The 26,097-nt window shown below is 35.6% G+C and overlaps 1 protein-coding gene across 1 annotated transcript in view; it reads right to left on the minus strand.

The window, feature by feature from the left end:
- The window catches only part of ADAMTS20 (ADAM metallopeptidase with thrombospondin type 1 motif 20), a 102,412-nt gene that overhangs the window by 16,223 nt on the left and 60,092 nt on the right, over nucleotides 1-26,097 (minus strand). Inside the window, exons 23-28 of the mRNA XM_074870396.1 lie at nucleotides 25,082-25,204; nucleotides 24,004-24,111; nucleotides 22,669-22,833; nucleotides 22,161-22,451; nucleotides 21,679-21,840; nucleotides 20,010-20,186 (exon numbers count right to left, since the gene is read on the minus strand). Coding sequence (XP_074726497.1) covers nucleotides 20,010-20,186; nucleotides 21,679-21,840; nucleotides 22,161-22,451; nucleotides 22,669-22,833; nucleotides 24,004-24,111; nucleotides 25,082-25,204 — 1,026 coding nt within the window. The remainder of the gene's footprint in view (nucleotides 1-20,009; nucleotides 20,187-21,678; nucleotides 21,841-22,160; nucleotides 22,452-22,668; nucleotides 22,834-24,003; nucleotides 24,112-25,081; nucleotides 25,205-26,097) is intronic.

Below are 26,097 nucleotides of genomic sequence, written 5' to 3' on the forward strand. Positions count from 1 at the left end.
TTCTTCTAAAGAAAGAAATTGAAGATTTGTGTGTTAAGTTAGCCTATTATAAGACACTTTAATAGTTACAGAGTAATGCCTGTATAAAGAGATTATTTGCAGTTCTCTTTCATACAGATGTTCTACTAATTCTCTAATTAGGAATTATTCAGGAATTAAGAAAATACACATTTGTTTTAATCATATTAGATAGGAAGCTGAAGAGGGAGTTAGGAAAATACCAGTTCAGATGTTACTACAGAGGCTTTATGAAGTTATTTCAAATACTACTTAAACTTTCTTTCACTCAAATACGGTTTAGCTTTGATGACTCTAGCTAGCTGAAACCTATTGTTATTTTAGTGTTAAATGCAGAAATACAAATGAAAGATACTTAAAATCTGTAGGTAGAAATTATTTTCAACTATTTTAAGAATATTTTTGTCTTCCAAAAAAAGTCATTTAATTATAAGGAATATAATTTAACTTCCCAGTAACGTAATTTGGGATAAATCATCTTTTTTTTTTCTTTCTTGTTGTAACAGGCAATAAGATACAGAATGATGCCAACTCATATCAAGAAAATATTTAAATAACTTTTTTCAGGGAGTTTTTTCACTCCATGTTAATGTAATATTAGCTTTAACAACTTAAAAAAGACATGTTCAACAGATTTGGATTATGTTGAAAACTAAATGCATTAAATCCTTACAAAATGTAAGTTTTCCAGAAATACAGAAACATCATTTCTGTATACAGATTTGCTCTTATTCTTTCACATATTCATCAAGCTGCAGATCTGATCCTGTGTTTCCATATATCCAAACCTCCATATGTCCAAACCTCCTGTTGAATAGATTTTACACTATGAAAAGAAACTTGACAGTGCAAGAGATAATTCAGTAGTATCCTAATATTACAGGTTTCAACTTCCAAGCTTTTAAAGTTGTTGGGGATTCTTTGTTCTTGTTTTGTGGTTTGTTTAGGTTTTTTTTACTTAAGTCATGAAAGCACACTGAAATTTAATTCTTTAGGTTAATGTGTGTTTATTGTTTCACTGAAGGAATGAAAGATCCTGCTACTTTTAAAAGCTAAAAAAACCCCAGACATAAAGCAGCTGTAAACCTCTGCTTAAATACAATTGCCCAAACTTAAAAACAAGTATGTTGACAAACTAAGAAGTACCTCCAAGCAGCTTTGCCTGAATTGGGCGCTTGGGGTACCACGTCTCCTGGATTTGTGTGGAGCAGCTCCTGCCCACTTCAGCGTGGTTCCAAGGGGCCAGATTCTTAAATCTGCTGGAGGAAGCATCTCCCACCCACATCAGTGTGAGGAAGAGAAACCTAAATATCTCTAAGGATCAGATCCTTTACAGTTTCAATAGGATCTTGATAAAATTTAGGCAACTAATTCCAGGATTGTTATTCTTAAAGCCTCGCAGACGTATCAGTTACAGAAGCACCTAGGCTGCCCTGAGCCACAGTCAAAGTCCTTAAACAGTTCCGTTGGTACTGAACAATCTAATTTTGCAAGCATGCACAAGCCTTTTAACAGACTGACCAGCTAGCACTTTACATGCCTATAAGGACAATCAGCATCCTGAAAACTGATTTTCCTCTATTTCCACTAATAAGTTAAAAAAAGGAAAGCAATTGCTCTAAGAGTGCACTGTGCACACAGCACATTACAAAACATACAAATAGATGACATTTACTGCAACCAAAGAAATGTTCCTAAGTTTTTTTTCTTTAACACATGAAAAAGCTAATGCACTCACCCTGGATGTAGATGATCCAGGATCATCAAGAGAATGTTCAAGAGAGTATATTGCTCTGTAGGTACAGTATTCTCATGAAATTGGACATATCCTGGCTTCATTCCTTAGAAAATATATAAAAATAGTTCTTAAAGGGACCATTTTCTCCCAGAATGCCTTGGCATCAGATGCAGGCAGGCTCAGCTGTGTTCTTTACTGGATAGTAACCCACTTCAGCAAGAGAAATGAAGATGACTACCGTCCAATACAGCTTCTCATTGGAGACTCCTGACAAGTAGATAAGGGTTGCCTGTCCTCCAGCACAGAGAATGAATACCAAAGAAAGAAAACCAAGTCTCTCAAATGCTGACTCAAAAGCTTTAATCAATATAAAGTGGGGGATGCCTCTAAGCTCTTCTGTAAGGGCAGAGCATATCTCCTGCTCAGTTCTTTGAATAAAAAATATAGGTTGCATAGAAGATCCCAGAGTGGGACTTCCAAGTCGCTAAAGGCATCTAAATACAGCTTACAGGGAGGTGTCTTGCATCGACCTCTATCCCCACTATCAGTGTTTTTTCCTTAGAGAGCTGCATATTGCACACACTGACCTAAGACAACTGCCTGACTAGCTTCCTTTCAGCTTTGTATCATCAGTAAGAAACGTCATTCTCACTCGTACAGGAGCAAGGCCTTGTTCTGTGCTCTGGAAACTGCTCGTGTCCTTTTAGTGCACCTAGCCTACAGCACATTTCTTACAAGGCTGAATTTTGCCCTTTATAAGCCTGTGTTGCTTCTTGGAGCTCCTAACATGTTATTACACACTATCTGTGGAATATGGTCCTCTCACTGCCAGGTGCCCACTCTGTTCTGTGAGATGCTCTGGTAGTGACCTACCCAAAGCTTAGCTCTCATGACTGGGGAAAGTACAATCGCACTTAACTCTCTTGCTGCATGACCTCCTTCCATTCAAAGTTGAACATGGAAAAGAACAATGTAGTCCTTATGGCTCAATACATCTATAATGTAGATTCACTTGTATGACATTCCACACAATTGGAGGCTTATGGAGTGTACATTTTCCATTTATTTCCTGCAGATTGCATGTGTAGAAAAAAATAAATCCGTAAGAACTTTAAATCTCAAAACAAATATGAATATTTCTTTAAAAAATGCAAGTTAAAAAAACCATCCTGTAACCATTTTACACAGAAATTCTAGCATTTGTCTCAACATTGGCTAAAGTAATATTTCCCATATGTTAGGTTCTTTTAAAAACATAAAACTACAGTAAAAAGCTGGACCTGATTACTATTGTTCAAAGTCATTCCATAACACTGGTAACTAGGATTCATCTGTTTGGGTTTTTTTTTATAGTAATAAAGTTCTGTGAGGATAAGCCTGACAGAACTCTTGGTGTTTTCTGTGGCACAGATGGACTCTCAGACAGGCATGCCACCATCAGTTCCTACCCAATTAAAGTTCTTTCTGCAGCTGACACGCAGAGTTTCACTAAAAGCTTTTTGATTCTTTTCCTATTGCTCACTGAAAAGTTGAAGACCTTCGATTATTAGCTGGATTTTGTTCTAAATTTTCTTAACTTTTTCTTTCAAGGGAGTGTTTTGTGTAGCTTAGTTGGTGGCTTTGGATACTGAAAAACAGACCAATAAATGGAAAGCATATAACAGTTTCTCTTTGTATTATATTATACAGGGACTTAAAATATAAATGACTGTGATTAAAAGCAGTACTGTAACTGTACTGGTTTTGGCTGGAATAGAGTTAATTTTCTTCATAGTAGCTAGTATGGGGCTGTGTTTTGGATTTGTGCTGGAAACAGTGTTGATAACACAGGGATGTTTTAGTTATTGCTGAGCAGTGCTTGGACAGAGCCAAGGCCTTTTCTGCCTCTCACCCCACCTCACCAGCGAGTAGGCTGGGGGTGCACAAGGAGTTGGGAGGGGACACAGCCGGGACAGCTGACCCCAACTGACCAAAGGGACATTCCATACCGTATGGCGTCACGCTCAGCATATAAAGGTGAAAGAAGAAAGGTGGGGGATGTTCAGAGTGATGGTGTTTGTATTCCCAAGCAACCGTTACGTGTGATGGAGCCCTGCTTTCCTGGAGATGGCTGAACACCTGCCTGCTGATGGGAAGTGGTGAACAAATTCTTTGTTTTGCTTTGCTTGTGTGCGTGGCTTTTGCTTTCCCTATTAAACTGTCTTTATCTCAACCCATGAATTTTCTCACTTTTACCCTTCTGATTCTCTCCCCCATCCCACTGGGGAAGGAGTGAGCGAGCAGCTGGGTGGGGCTTAACTACCTAGTGGGGTAAAGCCATAACGGTACCACTGAAAAAGGATAAAATATATTACGAATGTTAAATAGTATTTTCTTCCCCAGTGTCTTTTTTTTTTTTTTTTTTTATTTGGTCAGTCACTTCTGTGGCTGGACAGGAAGATCAGTTTAAAAAAAAGGACAAATTTATATAATGCATCAGCAAAATTACAAACCTACAGGGTTAAACACAGTAGTTGCTTGAGTTGTCTGACAAGCTGCATTTTGATGATCTTTGGTTAGCCCAAAAGTCTGTTTGAGCTCTTTTAAAATTATTCTAGAAGTAGACTGGAACCACTACTGCACAGGACACTAATAAAATATTACTTTGAGCATTACTTAGTTGAGAGTTACGTCAACTTTTCATTTGCCATATTAGAACTACCTCTTCTTGTGCATGCCTGCTCCCTGTTAGATGCCTCTCCCCAGGGGTCCTTGTGATACTTGAGCATAAAATAGGTGAAAGTATTCAAAAAGTTATTCTTTCCTTTAAGTACGTAGATTACTATCAAGAAACAACACAGACTCTGTAGTTAGGTCCTGCTGAATTCTTTGATTCAGAGTCAGTAATTCTGCACTAGAACAAGTACGAACACTTGTGCCATTAGCTCAAGAGCTGAGAAAGGACCATGGTTACAAAAGACCAAACATTCCATCACTCCTGAGAAAGAATGAACTCCAAGAGTTATGTGTATGATTTACTGTTACATCTAAGTTACACCTATGTTAACTACAGAAGCTACACTGAAGATATTTTTAAGTCACTTCATTGAGTATAGCTTCATTTCAAAAGTTCAGTGTTATATCACATTCCTCTGCTGTTCAAAAAATGTCTTGATTTGATTAAGTCCTCCTTGCATCTGCAGTCTGTAAGTCTGCTTTGCCACTTTTCTAAATGTGCTTTTGCAGCTATAGCAATGGAAGGGAGGAAGGCTAGGCTAAGGAGGACTCAAAGACTTCATCCAATCCATCTGCTGCCCAGAGTTTGGATCAGCTGTATCTGGACCATTCTTGACAGCAGTCAATCTTGTCTTCAATGACAGGGAGGCTGCAGCATCCTTGCACGCATTTTTCCACTGCAGAACCATCCCTATAGTTAGAAAAAGTATCTTAGGATTTAATGACAGTCTCTCTTACTGTTAAATAAGATGGTTACTTCTCATTCTACCCTTAGAAGACTCAGAAAAACTCACCTCTTTATAACCACTGATTTTGTGTTGGAAGAATACCTCATTCAGTCCATTCTTCTATAGACTTGGTCTTGAAAAACACAGCTACCCCAGCCTTTCCTCATTTATCCAAGTCTCTTACCATTCATGTTGCTGTCCTCTGAACACTCCAACTGTCTGCATGTTTTTTACAAGGAGGTATCCAAGACTGTATGCTGTGTATCCACTGAAGCACTAGAGTTAAAATATGCCACGAAAAAAAGCATATACCCAACAAGCATATACCCAGTATTATTCTTCTTTAAGTCTTTTGTGGCCTTCCCACTTTACAGTTCTAGATGACATTTGGAAGATAACATCTAGAGTGAAACTACTTTCTGCAGTAATATTTGCAATCATACTGCAAACATCACACAATGTTTAACATAAATTAATAACAAACGCACTTCCCTCCTGTAAGCGTGAACAGTATTCCCACTAGGGCTGCAATACTACCCTCTGATCCAATCACTACCTAGATGACATTCCTACCACACAATTTGACTGGATCTCTAAGCTCACTAACATTTTTTTCTTTTAAAATGTGTTTTCAGCACATCTGAAAACCAAAGTAGGTACAGACAATCCAGCACTGCACGGTCTAATCACACCTCTCTAAACCAAACAGGTAATAGTGATGTTTAACTGTTGTTCTTTCCCAGGCTTTAGGCAGAGGTCAAAAGTATGGATATTCTTCTGTTCAAGTTCTACAGTGAGACTTCACAGTGCAGATTGCCAGTTCTATGCCAGGAAAAAGGCACAGTTTTTAGCTGTTGCAACTACTGCCACCTACAAAAATACAAACTAGGATTAGCTGTCCAAGACTGAATCCTCCATGAACTTGCTAAAGCTGTCTGAAGTCCTTTCTGATTCCTTACTAAGCCTGGATGGCCCACAATTCCACAACCACTTTTCCTCACCTAAATTACTGAGAAAATTTGTTACAGCCTCTGAACTGCAGTTTTATCCCCAATTCTTCTCCATCCACTATAAGCAACAATACTGCTGTAACTTGTAGGGATTGTTTTTATGAGCAGACATGTAGGTAGGCTTGAGAGTCTCAGAGCCTCTTTATTGTAAGACATGAAGAAAGCCATCCTCCTTCCTCTGTGACCGGATCCTCCAAAAATACCCTAGTATTTCAGTTGCAGTACTTAACACCCGAGTTAGTTATAGCTAGATTCTGCAGATTACAATCATGTTTTTCTAGTTAACATTGACGTAAAGTTCATCCAGAAAGTATCATTTGATAATATTTTTATACGTAAATCAGTTTGCATCAAAATTACGGTACTTATGAAAACACCTTTTCTGTATTGATAGCTTCCAAATAAAAGTACTGTTCTAAGTTAAACTTATTTACAGCATTACTTCAAAATCTTCAATCTGAAGACCATTTTTCCTCCCCAACAATTTCACCCCAATGACTTGTAAGTAATAAAAAAATGATAAATTTGGAGTAGAATACACGATAAGATTTTTATAAAGAAAAGTAGTGTTAAAGGTCAGTTCCCTCATTATTTTTCATGAGGGAATTTTGTAAATTTGCCTTTCAGAAGCTGTTCTCTTCAACACAGAAGTTCAGGAAGGATGGCCCTCATGTAAAGTAACTGCCATTACCTACTTCTCTCATGGCATGAAAACCAGAGAACGATTTGCTCCAAGTATCATCATCTGCAGCCATCTAATATTAGAATTTCTTAACTTCACTCCTCTCAGCAACAAAAGGAGGTAGTAATCATTTTCTCTGAGGTAAGCCCAAGAAGCACTTCTACTCACTTTGGCTGTGTTACAGGGTGAGAGGCACACACCCAGCTTCCACCATCCATATATGTTGTTTTTTTCCAGGGCTTCCAGATATGTAATCATGGATGTGAACACCAGTGCTCTCCAAACCGATCCCAGTGTGGGTGTAGGAGTGTGCTGCAGTACGACCTAACAGCTGCATGTGGCGGCTGAGAAAAGTCAGAGACAGCAGCAACTCTTGATGTTATCTAACCTGTCCACTGTCCATAGCCATTCCTTTTCTGACAGGGTTGAGTACTCTGTGCTTCATAAAAAGGCAGCCTTTTTTAGATTCAAGATAATAATTTTCTTTCAACTTTGATCTGAAGGATAACAGAAAACTCCTGAAAAATTATTTTCCAAGAGTGCTGAAGCATATCTATTTAATAGGTGGACATATATGAGAAACTACATACATATACATACATGGAAAAAGTAGGAATGAAGAAGGAATAAAGAGTATTAAGGACAGATTTTAGGATTGATGTGGATAACAGGAAGGTAAAACTGCTATGAAAGGATACATATGGCATTTACTAGGATTAAAACAAACACAACCCAAACAAACCCTTCCATTATATTGAAGTCAGAATCATAAGGACAGATCTTGACGGTAAGTTGATACCATGTCTACAGAAATCAAACTCTACTGATGATTTTACGGAGGAATTTTAGACAATATTTAAAGTTGCCACCACATGGTCTTAAAGTTTTTGTGCTGTGCAGCTGGCAGTAGCCTTACTGAGGGAGACCTCTGAGCAAAACAGCAATCTGCCTGGATGGCAGATGAACAACCATACTCCTTGCAGCTGTTGGAAAAATCAAAACCAGAACTCTTGAAATTCCACTTAATGATCACCCACAGAATTTCATTTATTCATTCTAGTCAGATTTGTAAGTCTTTTAATTTAGCCTCTCTGACATCTCAAAGCACTACCCATTACCTCAGCACAAATAAATAGATGACCAGGTCCTTCTTTGAAAGCCCTGTCACGTCTTTCTCCCTCATGATGAACACCACCATTCTGGTAATCACTGCCTAAAGTCCGGCATCCTTTTTGATGTCAACTACAGAGCATTTGAAAAACAGGTTTTTACCATGCTCAGCTCCCCACCTACTGTGATACTCAGCCAGGCTTCACTGTTCTGTGTATTCCCAACCTGTCTACATACATCTCATGAGACTGTAAGCTTTTCCAGTCGGCACCCTTCTCTTTGTTTTATCTACATAATACAAATAGCATAATTACATCTTCAAACAAGCTTTTAGCCATTACAGTAACACAAGAGCAACAGAACTGCCAAAACAGCTGCAACGTTATTTTAGCAATTGTAGGATTTGGCTTTTACACTACCTATATCTTTGGATCCTGGTGGATATTCAGTTATATCCAAGTCCTTTTTAACGGCATGCTCAGATAATAATACAGTGCCCAAAGAACTGCATTTCATAGAACGTGCTACTTCAGGTGTTCTCACTAAAGAAAAAAACTTTCAGAAACTTTTTTCTGTGACTGATCATACTTTACATATTATGTAAGTACTCTTCCTGCATTTTCTTTTTTTTCCCCTAAAAATTTAAAAGTCTTATTACTCTTCATTTTAAGAAATAAATTAATTTACAACTTGGAAGGGACAAGATTTTGTTTCTAGACAAAATTCTATCCTTTTTCTTTCAAAAGAAAAGCGTTATCTGACTTGTTTGGAGGCAACTCCGGTACTCTGCTGCTATAAAGAGTGAAAATTCCTAATGCCAGATAAAAATCTCAAGCTTTAGGGGGACTGCGAACTGATAAATAAAACAAAAGCTTTTCATAAAAGTTCACCGTAAAGCCTAAAAAATACTAATCACAAAATTCAGAGAGGAAAATCTGGGCCCAAGTAATATTCAAGTTTAAATTTCATACAAGGAACCAAATTTGACTGAAATTTTTGACAAGTCAACATGACATACAGGAAGGAGACTACCATGTCCCCATTTTCCTTAAGAGTATAATCCAAGGCATTAGAGAATCATTATGTTGTATTCTGTGTTGTGGCAAAGCCATTTTACACGGATTATGGAGATATTGTGTGGGTGTTGATGGAAAGTTGTATGGCACAGTGGAAGATAAAGAAAATAAAACAAGATGAACAGAACAGCAGCAAAAATACAAGAAAGGCTCGAAAAAGAGAAATTCATTTCACAGAAAATTAATATCATACTTTATTGGACTCAAACATGAGTAGGTGAGTCAAAGTCCAAAATCAGACTCCATTGTCATGACCTGTCCCCCAGATATTACTTTCTTTCAGGTTTCAGCTTCCCTGGAAGAAGAGCTCACTATTAGACACAACAGTAACCTAACAGAGAACCATCTACCAGTGGCAAGCATGCTAACGCTACTACAGGATGACAACAAAATGAGCCTTGTGCTAACTGAAGATATTTTGTGTTTCTGTTGATGTCTACTTGATATTTTTTAAAATTTAAAAATAATAATGATGATTTCATGAGTTGATGATTAATATGTTCTCCTTCAACAGTAATGACACATCGCATTTGGTATCTCATTTAACACTTCCTTTATATGTTCCATTTCATCTCTCAATTACAGTAAAAATTGAATTGTATAGTTTTTCTTCCTGCCTTACTTGCTCTTGATTTGAATACATTGCATCTGGTTACCACCTGAGAATCAGAAAAACAATAGCTATTTCTGCCTGCTTTCAGCAGCCATTTGGTAGGCTCTGCTACCTCATGTGCAGGTCTTAAACATCACTGAAGGGTCTGCATGTACCTCTGCTAAGAAATTCACCATCAGCCCTTATTCAAGCAACATTATCACTGTAATTAATGACAATATATATTAGAACAATGAGAACTATGATCAGTTTATTAATTGCTGGGAGGGAACAGATAAACTACATTGCTCAGCCAGCATTCCTGCAACAACATATCTGGTACGTGCACCTAACTTTTATCATCTTTCAGTTGAATGATATATACAACAGACAGATGGCTGAGGCAAATCACAATTAAAAATTCAGGAACAGTGGTTAATTAAAAACAACAACAAACCAAGCCCAACAGACAATTCTGTCTTACCTTTCCTTCAGAAATCAGTGGCAAACATGAACAGAGCTAGACCCTCACTAGGTCTTTCTGAAAATCTTAATCCACCAGTACAAATTTGTGTCAAATTTACAAGACTGAAAAGCAATCCTGCTCTTTGCCTTCAATACCTCCTAACGAGTATTTGGTACAGGCATATTTATCGTTGCAGACGTCAAATTGCTGACTTGGCCAGACTTCAGCAAGTCTCATCTTTATTCCACAGTCACGTAACAGTAGTAACACCTTTAAGCAATGAATTACATGAAGGCTGCAGCACTGGAGACAAGCAGTGGGTAAAGTGCAAGCATCAAGAAAGAAGGGTGGCAGAAACGGAGATAGGAGACTTCAGGGAAATCCAGTGCGAGCAAAAGAAACGCAGGGTTTTTTTCTCAGTTTCAAATAAATGGATAAATTTCCAGACACATTTTCCAAATGGATAACAACAGATGTATCTGTGTCCATCCAGCAGTCCTGTTCACAAACCTCCATGCAGCAACCCAAAGTGAATCCACTGTTGTTTCCAACAACCGGACACAGTGTAACAGACTGCATCACAGGGAGGATAGCCTCCTGCCTCTTGTGAAGCTCAGGAAAACTGAATAAATGCATGGGAATGACATAATCTGAATTCTCATTGAAAAGTAATGTTCGCCCCTTGAGAGTGACATTTTATTCACGGATCTTAATAAAAGCTGGACCATGTTTTTAACATGATGGAGGATCTCTGGTTTGGAAGCTACATTTGCACAATCAAAGGGGTTGCACAGAAACAACCATTTGTTTACAATCTTTTCACAATTTAAAACTTCATTTTATGGATTCATCTTTTTTATCTTAAGAGACAAGGTTCTTTCGATTAACCAATTACAAAAGTAACCAGAGATAATACTTGCTTACAACAGTAGACCAGTCAGTTTTAGCTAAGTTTGCAAAAACCTAAAAAAGAGCAGAGGAAACACTGGATACCAGCAACTGCAATCTCTGATATATCATTTTTAATCATGTTAGCAGCAGCAAAACAGTAGCCCAGAAAGTAAAGGAATAAGAAATACATGAGCTCTGTGTGTCTGTCTGCTCTATAAAAAGTCTCACTTTTTGATTTGATTAAAAACTAAGGTTTTGTATTTGAACTTTAAAGAAAACTGGAAATACAAAGCAATATACACTGGAATGATATAGTACTGTCAGAAATTTTTCAAACTTTTTAGAGGCATATAAAAATATAACTCTTTATGGCACTTAACTAAAGAGCAGTTAAATGATTAAGAAAAATAACACCAATTATTTTAAATATTAATTGGGCCCAAAAATAAGTTTATATTTTAGATAATAAGAAATACAACATTTTACCTACCTTCTCATGTTGAATTCCAGTTTGTTTTCAACATAAGTCACTCTTCTGTATATTTTCAATTTACTTACATATCAATCTTTTCAACATTAGTCATGTGCATAAACGTGAGCACGCATGCAAACTTCTGAAGGACTGATTCAGCAGGAAATCTAAGTGCCTGATCCTGATCTCATTGAAGTGAAAGGGCCATAGATAGATGCATGCTAGAACATATACTGATGAATACAGCAGTCTATCTTAGTGGAGCCACAAGTCTCCCACAAGTCCCGGTTTTCAAAGAAAGGACTAGGAACTCCCGTAATAAAGAACTACAGAACATTTTGTTCATTTCCTAACCCATACGAGGTAACCAAAATATTTGAGTACTAACCTTTGCAAATGTTAGGATATGCTAATACTTTAATATATGTTTAATAACTTTTAAATTTGGGTCTCAAAAACACTTTAAACCAGTATTTATGAGTTGTGACTGGGGTTTTCAAAACTGCCACACATATACAGGCAGCTCAGAATGATTTTCACATGGATCTGACCACCCAGAACCTTTCAGCTTTTCTGAAAGTTCTAACTCTGCAAAGAAGAAGTAAACACATCAGTAGCTTCACACTCCTTTCATTCTCATTAAATGACTATACGTATTTAGGAATGGTATTAAGGACCACCTGCTTTTTTCCCCTTTCCTGATATTCTGGTTTTATTTTTTTTACTTTGACTACGTTCCCCTCTTACTTGTCCTCTTTCTAAAATGGAGGGTCTGAAAGTTCTGCAAAACCTCATGCAGAAGTGTTTTAGGAATGTAAAAAAAAATGTTATGTCTTTGAGATTAAGAGTTGAGCATTATGTTATGATCCTCAGTTTTCTATGTCTTTTGTCACTAATTGGGAGCAGGACTGGGCCATAAAATTATAGCTCCAGCAAAAGGTTCAACAGCTAGTATCTTTAAGCTTTACCATCAAAGATCATGTGCCAACTACCTATTCCAGTCCAGCTGTTCATCGGCATCAACTGCTGCTTTTATCTGTAACTTTTTTTTTTTTTTTTCTGTTCAAGAGTTTCCCCATGGAAACAATGTCACTAAAATATCATACAAAGTTCACTGCAACACAAAGATTACTCAATGGTAAAAAAAACCCCTCACTTTTAGCAAAAGTGGTTAGTTCGCATCCCCTCCCCTTTTTATTTTTTTTTTTTTTTAATGGACTTGAAACGTTAGCATTCCTTAATAAAGGACACATTAAATATAAACACAAAGCCACACAACATGCATAAAAAAGAAGGGTTAAAATGCAACTGTATTTCACAGACACAAGTCACAGTCATTAAATTAAATTATCACACATACATTATAACTTATTTATTATTTCAACCTATACAGGCAACATAGCACCAAAATGGAAAAATTTCCTCTGAACTTAATGAACAGTACACAAATATTTGTTTTTGAATTTTGGAAACAAGTACTTCCTTTCATTTTTATCAGAATTACCCTAAATGAAATCCACTATCCCAAGTCTGTTTTATGACATTATTTGGGTAGTGACATATGTTATCAGTTATCTCTGAAAAGGCACGCCCCATTTCCAAAGTTTTAAAAAATTAATAGCATATGATAACATTAAGATTTCAGCTAGTGGGATATTAAATAAATGTGCTGTATTGGTAATGAGGTATTCTGAAGTTCAACGTTAGGCAGCAGCAGAAGTAGAGGTAAAAGACTGAAGATGGTTTTGAAAACCAAGTTCACTGATTCTGAATTCCCTTTTAATATAAAAGATTATCTTTAAAGATATAAATACTTTTTACACATTAGAAAAAGTGAATGAAGGCACTTATTACACATAGCAGGATTTTTTTTCCATTAAAATGAAAACAAATAAATATTTTACTTATTCAAGTTTGGGTTGCTTCTGCTCTTGCAGAAGTCAATGGGATGCCTGGCAGTAACAACACTGGAAGGGGACTGGAATATCAATTCTTACAAAATAAATTTGTAGTCATTAAAGTAATAATAGGTTTCTTCCACTAGTGCAAAGACAGAATTACACGGAAATTATTCTGGAGCAGCTAAAATGAAAACTGAAGAACTACAAAAACAGCCACTTTAAAGAATATTACATTATCTGTCTGAAGGGCAGTAAGTAATAGCAGTAAGATATTTCTGACACTTAAAGGTAACTTAGAAGATGAGCTGATCCACTCTTTTTATGCCTATTTTCTCTGAAATCACAAATAGCACTTATGAAATTACGTAAAAATTCTAAGAGTGAGGAAAAAAAAATTTATCAACATTTCAGACAAATGAAATATAATTATCATCTGTAAGGGTCAAATCTTGCTTGTATCACTGTCAATAAAGACACCTCAGCACAATCAGATTTAGACTGTTCCCAAAGAACTCAGAAAAACTAACATTCTTAAACTTAGTTTTGTGGGACTTCTTTTTTAATATAATTTGAGCATTTAGTGAAACACTTGTCTGTGATACTTAATTTCTTAACTAACAAAGTACAATTGATGCAACTAGTTTGTTGTCGGTGTTTTGTTCTTTTAATAGTGTTAGAACACCGTAAAAGCACTCTGCACAAGTACTATTCTTGGGAACACTGTGTCTGTCCACTTTTAATCTAAGGTCCCTTTCATTACAGAAAGTATCTTTAAAAGCTTCAAAATAATTAAGAGTATAATCCTACAGTTATTATCTGACTTCACAACTGGTATATGGTAAAATTTTGGGAAAAACCCTTCAGAAGTCTTTACTTTGAAAAGAACTGGATGTATCATATCTCAACTCATGATATAAGTGTGAAGTAAAAAAGCAGGAAGCCCAACATGCTAAGAAAACAAATGTAAGAAAACAAAGTGCTAACGACTGCACTACAATTCACTCACACTAGAGAGTATAAAACCTCTTCCATTGGTATGCAAATAAAATTCCAAATGTAGATGTTTTCACAAAAATCTAAGAGAAAATAAAACCCTTAAGATGGACCTTAATTTTGCTGTGCTCTGAACTGTAACTGGTAGTGATTAGCAACAAAGCTGTACAATGACTATATGTGAAACTGTTCAGATGAGGAAACTAGAACACCTCAAAAAGACTGATGAGGAAAAACTGAGGACAGTACAGAGCAAAGGCATAACTGTTTGGTTTTGAGGCAATACTTGTTACCTTCACGTTACAGCAGTCTCCTGTGCTGCTAAGACATGCACACAGTTAACTATCTGGTTTCAAATGTGCCGTGAAGATTTACTGATAATAGATGGCCACAATGACCTTCAGGTAACAGTTACAATCTGGATTCAGTAACCCAGCTATGTATTCTTCCTAAAGGAATAAGAAAGGATGAGAAGCAAACATATATTTCAAGTTGTGACATATCTGGTTAAAATGTCTCTTATAAAATTTAGGTTGCTATCCACACTCGTACAAGAGTGAAAGACCTAATGAAATACAAAGCTTCCAAGGTAACATCAACTGCTACCACCAACTGGCTAAGCAGCAACCTTGCTGTTTGGCTACTTAGCTCTCCATGTTTGGCTACTTAGCTCTCAAAGGGTTGTGGTAAGCACTGAAAAACTATGGGGGACCAAAAATAAAAACAAACTCCTAAATATATCAAAATTCTTGTCATCCAAAAACGTGAACAAACTTTCCTCACTATGTGAAGCTGGAAGGTATTGTCTTCCCATATACGAATAGCCTATTTTATTCCGTCAGTGTAATTCCTCCTCACGCTCCATAGAATGTTTAAGAAAATATATAAAATGAAAGGTACACAGCACAGTAAAAGCATATATGTATCAGGAATTTTGAGAAACTTACACTTGTTTTCTGTTGCACAGCAACAACCTAGGAGGCATAGAAAAAGAGACTAGAAATGAAGGTATGACCATTTAACCGAGAGATAAATACCAAAATCTTAAAAGAAACTGAGATAAAAAGGGGAAGATCCAGTTAGTAGTCAAATACAGTCCTTGAAGTGAAGGCACCATAAAAAACCTCAATTAAGCAAAGCATACTAGATGAGCAAAAGAGTTATCACCTGTTGAACAGCAGAAGGAAGAGTAAAACAAAATACATGTTCACATTACACATTTTGCCCAGCAACCAGGCCAGGCCTTTGACACTGGAAATCTCCTAACTTTCTACTGTGTGTCAAATTATTTCCCAGCCAAGTACTGCTAAAAATACTATTTTACTCTCTAGTATAGCTACTTTACATTGGTGCTATACATGAAAGCTTTGCAAGATTGTACATGTATCTGCACTGTGTACCTGAAGATTTGTTGTATCTAAACATAACCACTGACCCAACTAACAGTTGATTTGATTATATTCCCACATAACTTTGTGTCAGGTAACAGATGATTGTTTGGCTAAGAATACTAAAGCATGTGGATACGGAAAATGCTGTTCAAAGGAAAAAAAAAGCTTAGTATTAGAAGTAACAAAGCAGCATTCTTGAACTCAATTAAGACAGATTATCCTACAACTCTTCTAGCACAGAATTGTTAAACCTCGTCATTATGGTTCATTTTAAAAATCTTATGATACCTTTGCAAATTTGTAATATTCTCTCTTTTCATGCTTTGACTAAGAAACAACTTCTTGTCATTAGGGTCAGAAAACCTGAACCACTCTGATGAACATTAATGCAATAAACCAGAACTCTTACTGCATGGACTAAACACAAAAGCCTAATAATGCACTATGGAAAGAAGGGATACAATAAAGATCTATACTAGAACAAAGTACTCTTAGCTAGCTGACAGAATGCTATGGATTTTTTCTTGACATTATATAACATGACATATGGTTTCCATATTTCTTAGCTTGTAATTTATTAATTCTTTCATGAAGTTTTGGATCATTGCCTCAATTCCTTCACCAATGAAACTAGAGTAGTCTAAAGGAAAAACATCTAAGATATATGGGCCAAATTTACTGGTGGTGCAACTCCATTAAAATAAGCAGCTATATTTACCTCAAGTATCATTTAACTTACAAATACATTATAAATATGTATATATCAAAATATATACATCTCTTTTGTAATTTTTGTATATCAGAAAAGAGGTAGTGTACTTAGATACATGCCAATTAGCCAATGAAATCTTGAAATCAAATGTTTCAAATTTTGAAACACTTGAATTTAGGAATGTTTGTATAATATTTATCAACCTCATTTACATTAAGAATCAACACCAATATTCTTTGAAAACAAGGCAGACTTCGTGAAGATGCACAGACTGGGTATAAATCCACTCCATTTCCTTTGGGTTTTGATAAAAAGGCAGGAGAAAAAAAAAAAAAAAAGGTGAGCATGATTCAGTTCTTACTAAAGAAAATTTCCTTAGAAACTTGCACAAAACTAAGAGGGCGGAAGATGTAACATTCTAAAAAGATCATTATCAGACTCTCTCAATGACCTCCAGATCAAACGAATTCAAGCTACAGGCAAAAGGATGTGTTTCCTAGCTATCGTCCCTGTAAAACTTCAGAGCATCTTTCTGGCTTAGATACTGTGATATGAAAATTCTGGACTGAATTAGTTTCAAAGCTTCAAAGAATCAAAGTTTCCAGATATACATAATATTTCTGAGAAAGTGTCCTGGAGTGCTATGAGCCTTTAGAATTTGAGACTTACTTGCCTCACATGTGTTTGGACAACTGCAGAAACCAACAACAGAGGAGTACATAGCCTTCAAGCTTTGTAACGGTCAGCTCCAGTAGCCCTGACAGACACTATAAAGTGTAACAGCCCATAGCTGCTAAACTGCAGAAAGCATCAACCAGAATTCTGGCTTCAAATCATAAACAGAGCCTTCCTTGCAACTGCCCTATTGTGCATTTATAAGTTATATTTGATTTTAGTTATGTTGTGTAAAATGAATCAAAAACTGAAAGAAATGTACTTACAAGGCATATTGCTAAAAGGTTTCTATCCTCAAATGAATAGTGATAGCTAGTGGAAGAAGTTAGAATGCCCCAATATGGAAAAGAGCATAGAAGACACTAACAACTGAAAGACTAGAACAATCCTTCTACGTGGTAGAGCAGGTTCTTGACTCAGGATTCTGAATCTATTTCTGCTGGAATCTAAAACCCAAGAGGAAACTATCTGGCTATGTAAAAGCTGGAATAATCCATGAGCAGAGCTTTTAGTTCAGATACAGTTTAGACAAAGCTACATCAGAATGAGGAAAAGGGTTTTTTAAGCAATTTCGATACTCATTTCTGAGCTGGTTGGGCCAGAGACAGGGTCAATATTCAAGGAGGTCAAGGAGTTGTTCCAGGTAAAGCAACTGTTCAGAAATTCCCTTCCTTCTACTCACCCTCTCCTTGTAGTGCATGTCAGAAGTAAAAGATGGCAGAATCTATTATGGCAAATTACACTACATGTGGGAAGTCTTGTATTTCAGTTTCTACTTAAGTTTTGACATTGGAATCTCACTAGTAGATATAAAACTGTAATGCATTGCTGTCCAGACACATAAATATTACTCAATACTTTTATCAAAAATATAAATAGGGTTTTATCTGGTTCTTGCTGTCTTTACAGAGAAGGGAATAAGTGTAGATGTGACATCTTGATGACTGCAGCCTCCAGAGACTGTCTAGTCATTAACAGTCCCCTATATTAGAGCATATTGTATGGCATGCCAGAAAGGCATAAGATAGGCAGAGCCATGATCTATTGCTAAACTATCATATCACCACCCATAGGTGAAAGCTAAACAAAGCCATTTATGCTAGGCGACAACAGTGTTTCTGTGACTAAAGCTTTTACTCTTTCATAATAGTTGTCCTCAATTAATAAATTTTGCTGTTTGAACAGCAACAAAAATCAACTGAAGTGTGTTGGCAGCCTTCAAACTAGCTAAATTACTAAAAAGTGACAACATATTTAATATGTGGGCCTACTTTTATTTCCTGAATCTGCTACATTTGTTTCTACACAACACCATATGACAGTGTGGTGAAATTAAAACTACTACTGAATAACCATAGAGCTTGCAATCGTATATAAAACAGAGGCCACAAACTCTCTGATAACTAAATTCCATTCTAAACTTAGTTTTTGAAGGACTTTTTATGGCTTTTTATGTCAATTGATATATAAACCAACATGAAAATCTTTGCAAAACTAAGCCATATGTAATATTTACAATATATTACAATAGCTTACAGGTAACCTATTAATGCAGGACAAACTGCATCACTCAGGGAACAAACAGGCTGTGAATAACTTTTGATCTAAAAGGAAAACAAACATTGAGCTCAAGGGCAACTATGTGCTGAATGCCCTGCTTGCACCTGAAGTACATACATTAATTAAGCATTAGCAAGTCACCACTAATTATTTGGCTAATGGCTAAATAAGGTACTCTGGTGTCTGTTAAACACAACCCCAAAACTCAGTTTTGCACAGTGGAAGAAAGAGATAACTGGTAAATTATTAATTCAAACTTCATTTTAAAGTCTATTTGCAATAAATTAGAATAGATTATATAAACATTAATAAATTATTTAAAGTTGAAATTGGACAATATTTTGAAAAATGTTTCCATGTTAATTCAAAGAACCAAATTATATGATTTTATTAATTAAAAAAAATAAAAAAATAGAACTGCTATCCTAGCCCATCTCCCAGGTTTTTAACTGATTTTGATGGAAACAGAACTGAATCCCACCTCCTTTGATTCCCATTATTCTCCTTATTGAGCACAATAATAAATATCGTTGTCAAATTCACAGCCTGGGAAATATACTGTACTCTATATTGTAGAGCTTGCTATGATTACTTCAGCATGTTAATAATCTGCTAGTGGCAATTTTAAAGATTAATGGTGATTACTGTAGGCATTTTTACACATTAATAGACAGTGACATGTAGACAATAACATATTATAGTTACATACATAATTATACATAGACAGCTTTAATTAGTCACTGTTTTTAAACCACAAATATAAACTTTTATACACAAATATACATGTAATACGGAGTAAAATGTTTGATGACAGAGTGTAATATACAAGCGTGTGAATTATTTTATACTTAAATATACTATGAGAAAAAGTTATGCACTGAAAAGCTTTTTTTTTACAAATATAAATATGTAGATAATACTACAGTATAAATTACAGCATATACTTTCAAATTTAAACACAGATCAAACCATAACCTTTCAAAATAGAACAACCTATTAGGTATTGCTATTGGCTGTGACGATTTCTGGTAATTTTCAAAATATTCCCTATGATGTTTTATAGAGCATGATACTGTTCCCACTGAAGTAAATGGCTGTTTCCCATTTAATTCAATGGCTGCAGGAACAATTGCTTAATAAAACTACATAGACTATATTCCACATGCATTATTATTTCACTGTTATCAAATAAAATAATAATATAATTTTTAAAAGGCAAGGGGAAATAGAGCGACAGAAAGAATAAGAAAGCAAAAAATATTAGTGAATGCTATCGTACCGATTTCCATGGTCCCCGATGCCATGAAACATCACCAGGGCAAGAATGCACATTACATTGTGCCATATTAGGTGGCTTGTCTAGAATTTCACAGTTTTGATCACCCAACATTTGGCCAGTAGGAAGCTGACAAATCACCAGTCTTGTCTTTATTCCATCTCCACAAGTTTGAGTACACTGAAATACAGAATTTTATATGCAATATTTTTGTTAAGAGAGTCATCACATACCATTAAACCAAAAAGATACAGCAATAATCAGTATATGTTATTATTTACTATGTCTATTTTCATATTCCCTGGACACTCAATTCAAGAATAAGGATTCACAGTCTCATCTCATAGAATGAAAAAACCATTCTCTCATCAAAATGTTTATCAAACTACGTTTTTAGAGATTATCAAGTGATTTTCTACAAAAAGTCTCAATTACAGAGAATCTACACTAGCAAGAAGTAATCATTTGTAAGAATAAATGTGTGTGTATATATATATATATATATATATATCTCTTTGATAGGAGGAAAAGATGGAAACTGGTGATAAAACTAGTTTTCCCTGCCAGAAAAGAGAAAACTCAGACACTGGGTACACTTTGTCATAGTCTAACTTATACAGACTAAATGTAAAATACTTATAAGGATGTGTTTTCTGGGTTTCAGTTTTCCTGTAATTCTGCAATATCAGGAAAAAATTCAAGTTTCATTTCTAATGAGCTATTAAAAACAATCTGATCAAAAGCGAGCATGTTCCAATAGTTTATAGCTTTTTACTGTATTCAGAGATTCTAAAGTAGACAAAAACTGCAGCATCTGCATTAATTAGATCCCAAGTCTGCAGCTATGGACAGAAAAAACATGACACTCAGACTGGCCTTGAGAACTAAATGGCTAGATCTGACCAAAACGAGAGAAAAAGAAAAACAAACACGTCACTCAAACAATTTTTCTTCTTTTTCCAACTCTAGATATTGATGTATCAAGAATAAGAAAGAAGGGCAGGAATCACGAGAGGTTAGATTAGAATGAATGCCAAACTAATCAACTTTAGCTCTTTTCAGTAGTGTTTGAGCAAGAACGTGTGGTCAAGATAGAACATTACATGCCATGAAGAAACCATTCTTTGTCCAATAATATATAATGTTTCATCAAAACATTCTCACCCGGGCACACCGTTTAGATGCATGATCCTCTCTCCATACTTCTAATTTGTAACTACAACCCAGTAGATACTACTACTTGCAGTTAATCCTAGTCAGTACCTATGAAATTTGATGTAGTAAAGTTTCTTTATAGCTTCTTCTGCTCATTTTTTTCTTAGACTAGCTATTATGCTGAGTTTTTTCTGCATACAATTAATCATTTTGTAAACAGAAAATAATTTTGTATGTCTCAAGAATCAAGATGCTACTGCAGCACTCAATTATATGTTATACATCTTTAGCCTCACACAATACTTACTTCTTTTGGATGTATATTTACACTACTCATATTTACACTACAGTTCTGGATTTGATCAAAGAACAGCTTAGATAAACGGGCTGAAACTCATTTCTTTTTAAATAAGTGAAAAATATGGTGTTCAGTTCCATTCACAGTCAAATAATTATGTTACTATTTCAAAGCTTATGTGGCAAATAATGTTTCCCTTTGAAAGTGAAATGATCTTACCTCTCCCCAGTTCCCATAGTTCCATCGTGGGCAGGGTCCAGAATCACAGTGTCTTGACTCTGGAGGTTTTGTTGCCTCATCACAATAACTAGCACTTCTTCCTTCCTCATCTTGACATACTACAACTCGACGGTGAAATCCACCTGCACAAGTACTAGAGCACTACCAAACATGTAAACATATGTATCACCATTCCATAATCAGAAATGTGTAAAATATGTTGGTTAAACAACTTAAAATTATTATTTTTTAAAATTAACTTTTAAAACTGAAATTTGCAAATAAAAATTCTACTATGAAGTATTTTAAAGTTAAAAATGTAATTTTTCTGTGATTTCAATTTATTATATTCTTCAAATAATAATATTTTTAAAATAAATGTGCTTCTCTTTTGACCAAATCTGTACTGCAGTAACAGTTCTAGAAATGTTAACACACACACATGAGAGAATAAACTAATATATTAAAAAAATAATTCTTACTGCTCCCCAGGGTCCAGTTCTCCATTGATATCCTCCCATAGAGGGACGGTTCCATTGGTTTATATTGTCTTGTGGATGGTGTATTGGAAGGTAACCTATTTCTGGAAAATGACTTGGATGGTCATGTATATTTGGAATATGATGATAAACTGGTGGACATGGTGGCATGTTACATTCTTGTTCTTTGGAAGGTCGGCCTCCAGGATCACAGTAATTCTCGTTGATTTGTTGATGATAGTTGACACAGATAACTTGTCTTGTTACTATTCCACTATCACACGTAACTGTGCACTGACCAAAAATTAACCCAACATTTGTGACAGAACATTGATAATTAATAACCAAAGACATGTATATTTACTTCTGACATAAAAAACTTATACTTTGCTTTTTCAATGGATGCAATTTCAATCACACTTGAATAGAATACAAAGTCTCAATTTCTAACCAGGGACTTTAACCAATAATCTAAACAGACACATGAAAAAAAATTACAATTAATACTTACAGGGGACCAATTTCCAACTTGCCACTCTCCACATGGGCTAAAGCAGCTTGAAATTTCAGCTGGTCGTGGTAAATGAGCACAGAAAGATTCATCTGCTATTCCTCCATGAGCATCTCTACAACTCACATAGCGAGCACGATCACCCCTCCCACAGGATGCAGAGCACTGTCAGAGAACAATCCAAGCTCATTGCACTTTAGGAGACCAAAACAAGATCATGCAAGCATCTAAAATACTAACACAGCTTAGTGTCAGATTGACTTTACAATTAAACACTGAGAATGAAGATTTCCCTCTCACACTGACAGACCCATGCATTCAGGAAGGGAAGTGAAATATTGCTGGATGGTTTAGGACTTAAGAATTCCCATAGGCTTGGAAATTAATTGCATGGCCTTACTTCTTGTGAAGCAGTTCAGTGTATCTGAACAGGTAGAATTTCAACTATAACATGGAATCATTATACAGTTGTAAAGGCAATTTTTTAATTTATTAACAATAGAAACATTAGAGAGTAACTTCTAGAACATTTTAGTTATTACACAGTGATGCAATATTTACAGCAACTGATAAAATCTGATATTCACAATCCATTTGCCATTCTATTTTATATTAGCATATTCCACTGAGCCCCTTCTGATGCTTTGTAGCTGAAGAGTTCAAGGTGGATTTAGTGAAAACCTTCTGAGTAGCCTCAGTCTTTACTGCTATCTAGTTAAAACAGTTGTGCAAAGATATAATTGTGTTATATGCTTTGTTAAGAACCTCAAGGGATTAACAGACATACCCACATTTTCATGGTTTTAAATTTCACATTGCTGTCAAGTAAAATTAATTTTTAACACTATCAAAATCAAAAACTCTTCTATTAAACAAAGTGTGTGTAGAAGCCATTGTTATAATGCTTATTTTATAAATTATGTAAAATCAGACTTTTAAAGACCCAAACTGTTTAATATTGTTATTCACATAAAAGATTTAAATCATATTTTAGAATGAAAGATGTTCTCCATACTCAGAAGCTGATCAACTATTATAAAAAACACTTCCTTGCACACTCTCAATCATATGAAAGCTATTTTGCTCAGAACCCCAGCTCCTAGAATCCTGTTTTTTTCCTCATTTTCCCTGGTTCGATTTGAATCACACAGAATTTGGTGAGAGTGTCCATCTCCCCTTAAGAAACAGGTTTGTAAAAAAAATATTAAAAGTTCCTTTAAAATTTATCCCAAGCAGATTTCAGTCTGAAAAACATATTAACAAGGAATTTATGGAAAAATGGGCAAAGCAATGGAGGACTGCTCTGCAAGGTGTGACCACTATTAAATTACATACTGGGGTCCATGATCCGTATCTCCATTGGGTCACCTTCCCCATATGAACTAGAGGAAGTGATGTAGTCTGTAATTTCGTATTTTCTGGACAAGAGGGCAATTCACATTCCTGTAGGGGTGAGAGAAAAAAACCTTTCAAAAATATACATTTTGGAAGAGCCAAATGTGAAGCAAATGGCTCCCATAGATATAGATCCTACCACTACAATAAGCCAGAATAAATTAACAAGTAAATACTATCTTCTAAATTTTTCCTGGTGTTATTTAAAGGCTTTTCATTGAATTGTTTTGTTTGAAATCAAGAGGAAAAGAAAATTTATTTGATGTTAAAACTAATAATATTTGCACTTTGAGAAAGTACTGTGTCAGGCAACTTGCTAGAGACAAGTGGCATAGACTTTACTGTGTCCTGTTTCACAGCCCCATGCAGTACAGAAGAAGTGAGTGAAGACAATGACTGTGCTATCCTGTCCCTAGCTGTCTTCAGCTGCTGAGAACACAAAATTGCCCTATTTCAGCCAACAGCTGAACAGGTACCACAATTCAAAATACAAAGCATACTCAAGCCCAGTTGTTTCACACTAAGTGGAAATAAATTTATATCAATTACTTGGATTCTTGGCTTTTATATTTTGAAATCTTATTCAAGAAGCCATCAGAGGGCTGGTAACTTGTGACTTTCTTCAAGTAACCACGTCATTTTTTTAAGAACTATATACAAGCAAAATTTTAGAGAATACCAGGCATGTTAGGTGCTATTATTAAGCATTGTGGCAAGCAGTCTCTTTATAATGTTCTACATGTTGGAGCTTCCCCCCCACCCCCAAATAATCACAAGGCCTTTGGACCCCTTCAAACATATACCAAATTTTCAAATCTCCAATTTCCAAATTACTCTTCTTTTACTTAATCCCCTAGGCTAAATTTGAAGTTCAGGAAAAAACAGATAGTTTCAGTGTTTTTTTCTCACTTTAGAACTTGTTTCCTGCAAGTTCCCTGAAAGAGTCAGTAGACAACACTTGTATTTAAATGTTTTTACCTAAAAAGTACAATCAACTAAAAGGTATTTTTTAACTTACTTGGTTATCTCTAGGACGAGTAGCAGCATTACATTCCCTGTCATCATCCAAAATAACTCTGTAAGTCCCAGTAACACATTTGACTGCACGCATCTGGTATCCGCGTCCACACGTTACAGCACACTGTTAAAGTCAGTAATTTCACACACTTGAAATAGCACTATTTATAATTTAACTTTTAATTACATTATCTATTTTAAAACTCTTTCTAGAATGAATAGGAATGACTACTGGGATGGTGTTAACTTTCTGCATGGCAGATGATAAGGTGCTTAAACAGTGTCCAGAACATATCAATATTTTGGCTATTGCTGAACAATGCTTGTACAGGATAAAGGCTTTCTCTTTTTTCCCCCTTTTACCCTCTCCAGCGAGTAGGCTGGAGGTGGGCAGGAGACTGGGAGGGAACACAGCCAGGACACCTAACCCGAACTGATCAAAGGGACAGTCTATGGTATACAATGTCATGCTCAGCAATAAAAACTGGGGTGGAGGAAGTAGAAGGGGAGGGAGTAAGGAGTGGCTTCCAAATTAATCACTAACTGCAGCTGTTGAATGTCTTTTCCTTCACTATAGAGTTTGACAAGACCACACTCAAAGGCAGCACCTAAAATGTTTGATGGTTGAAAATATTATGACATAAATCCCTTCCTATAAATGTTGTGGTTGAAACACAAATACTGGTTGTGAATAGCTATTACCAGATGGTACGGTGGAAAAACTGCAATGGAAAGCTCTGCTCCAGTGACATGGATTGGTAAATTGCTTGTACAAGCTATTCCAGCAAGGCCATACACAGTAATTTTTTTATTCAGAAAAATTATATCATGGGACTAAATTAATTTTTTATTTCATTTTTGCATTTAGCTTGTAGGAATGGAAAGTCAGCACTTTGTGGTCAAAAGATGACTCAAAAGAAATTCAACATTATGTTAGACAACAGTGAGGTTATCTCTAACAGGAAAAAATATTACATGAGAAAACTTCTATACAGAAGAAATGTTTAAGTTAAAAAT

Source organism: Strix uralensis, chromosome 5 (assembly GCF_047716275.1).
Source record: "Strix uralensis isolate ZFMK-TIS-50842 chromosome 5, bStrUra1, whole genome shotgun sequence".
Taxonomy (NCBI): domain Eukaryota; kingdom Metazoa; phylum Chordata; class Aves; order Strigiformes; family Strigidae; genus Strix; species Strix uralensis.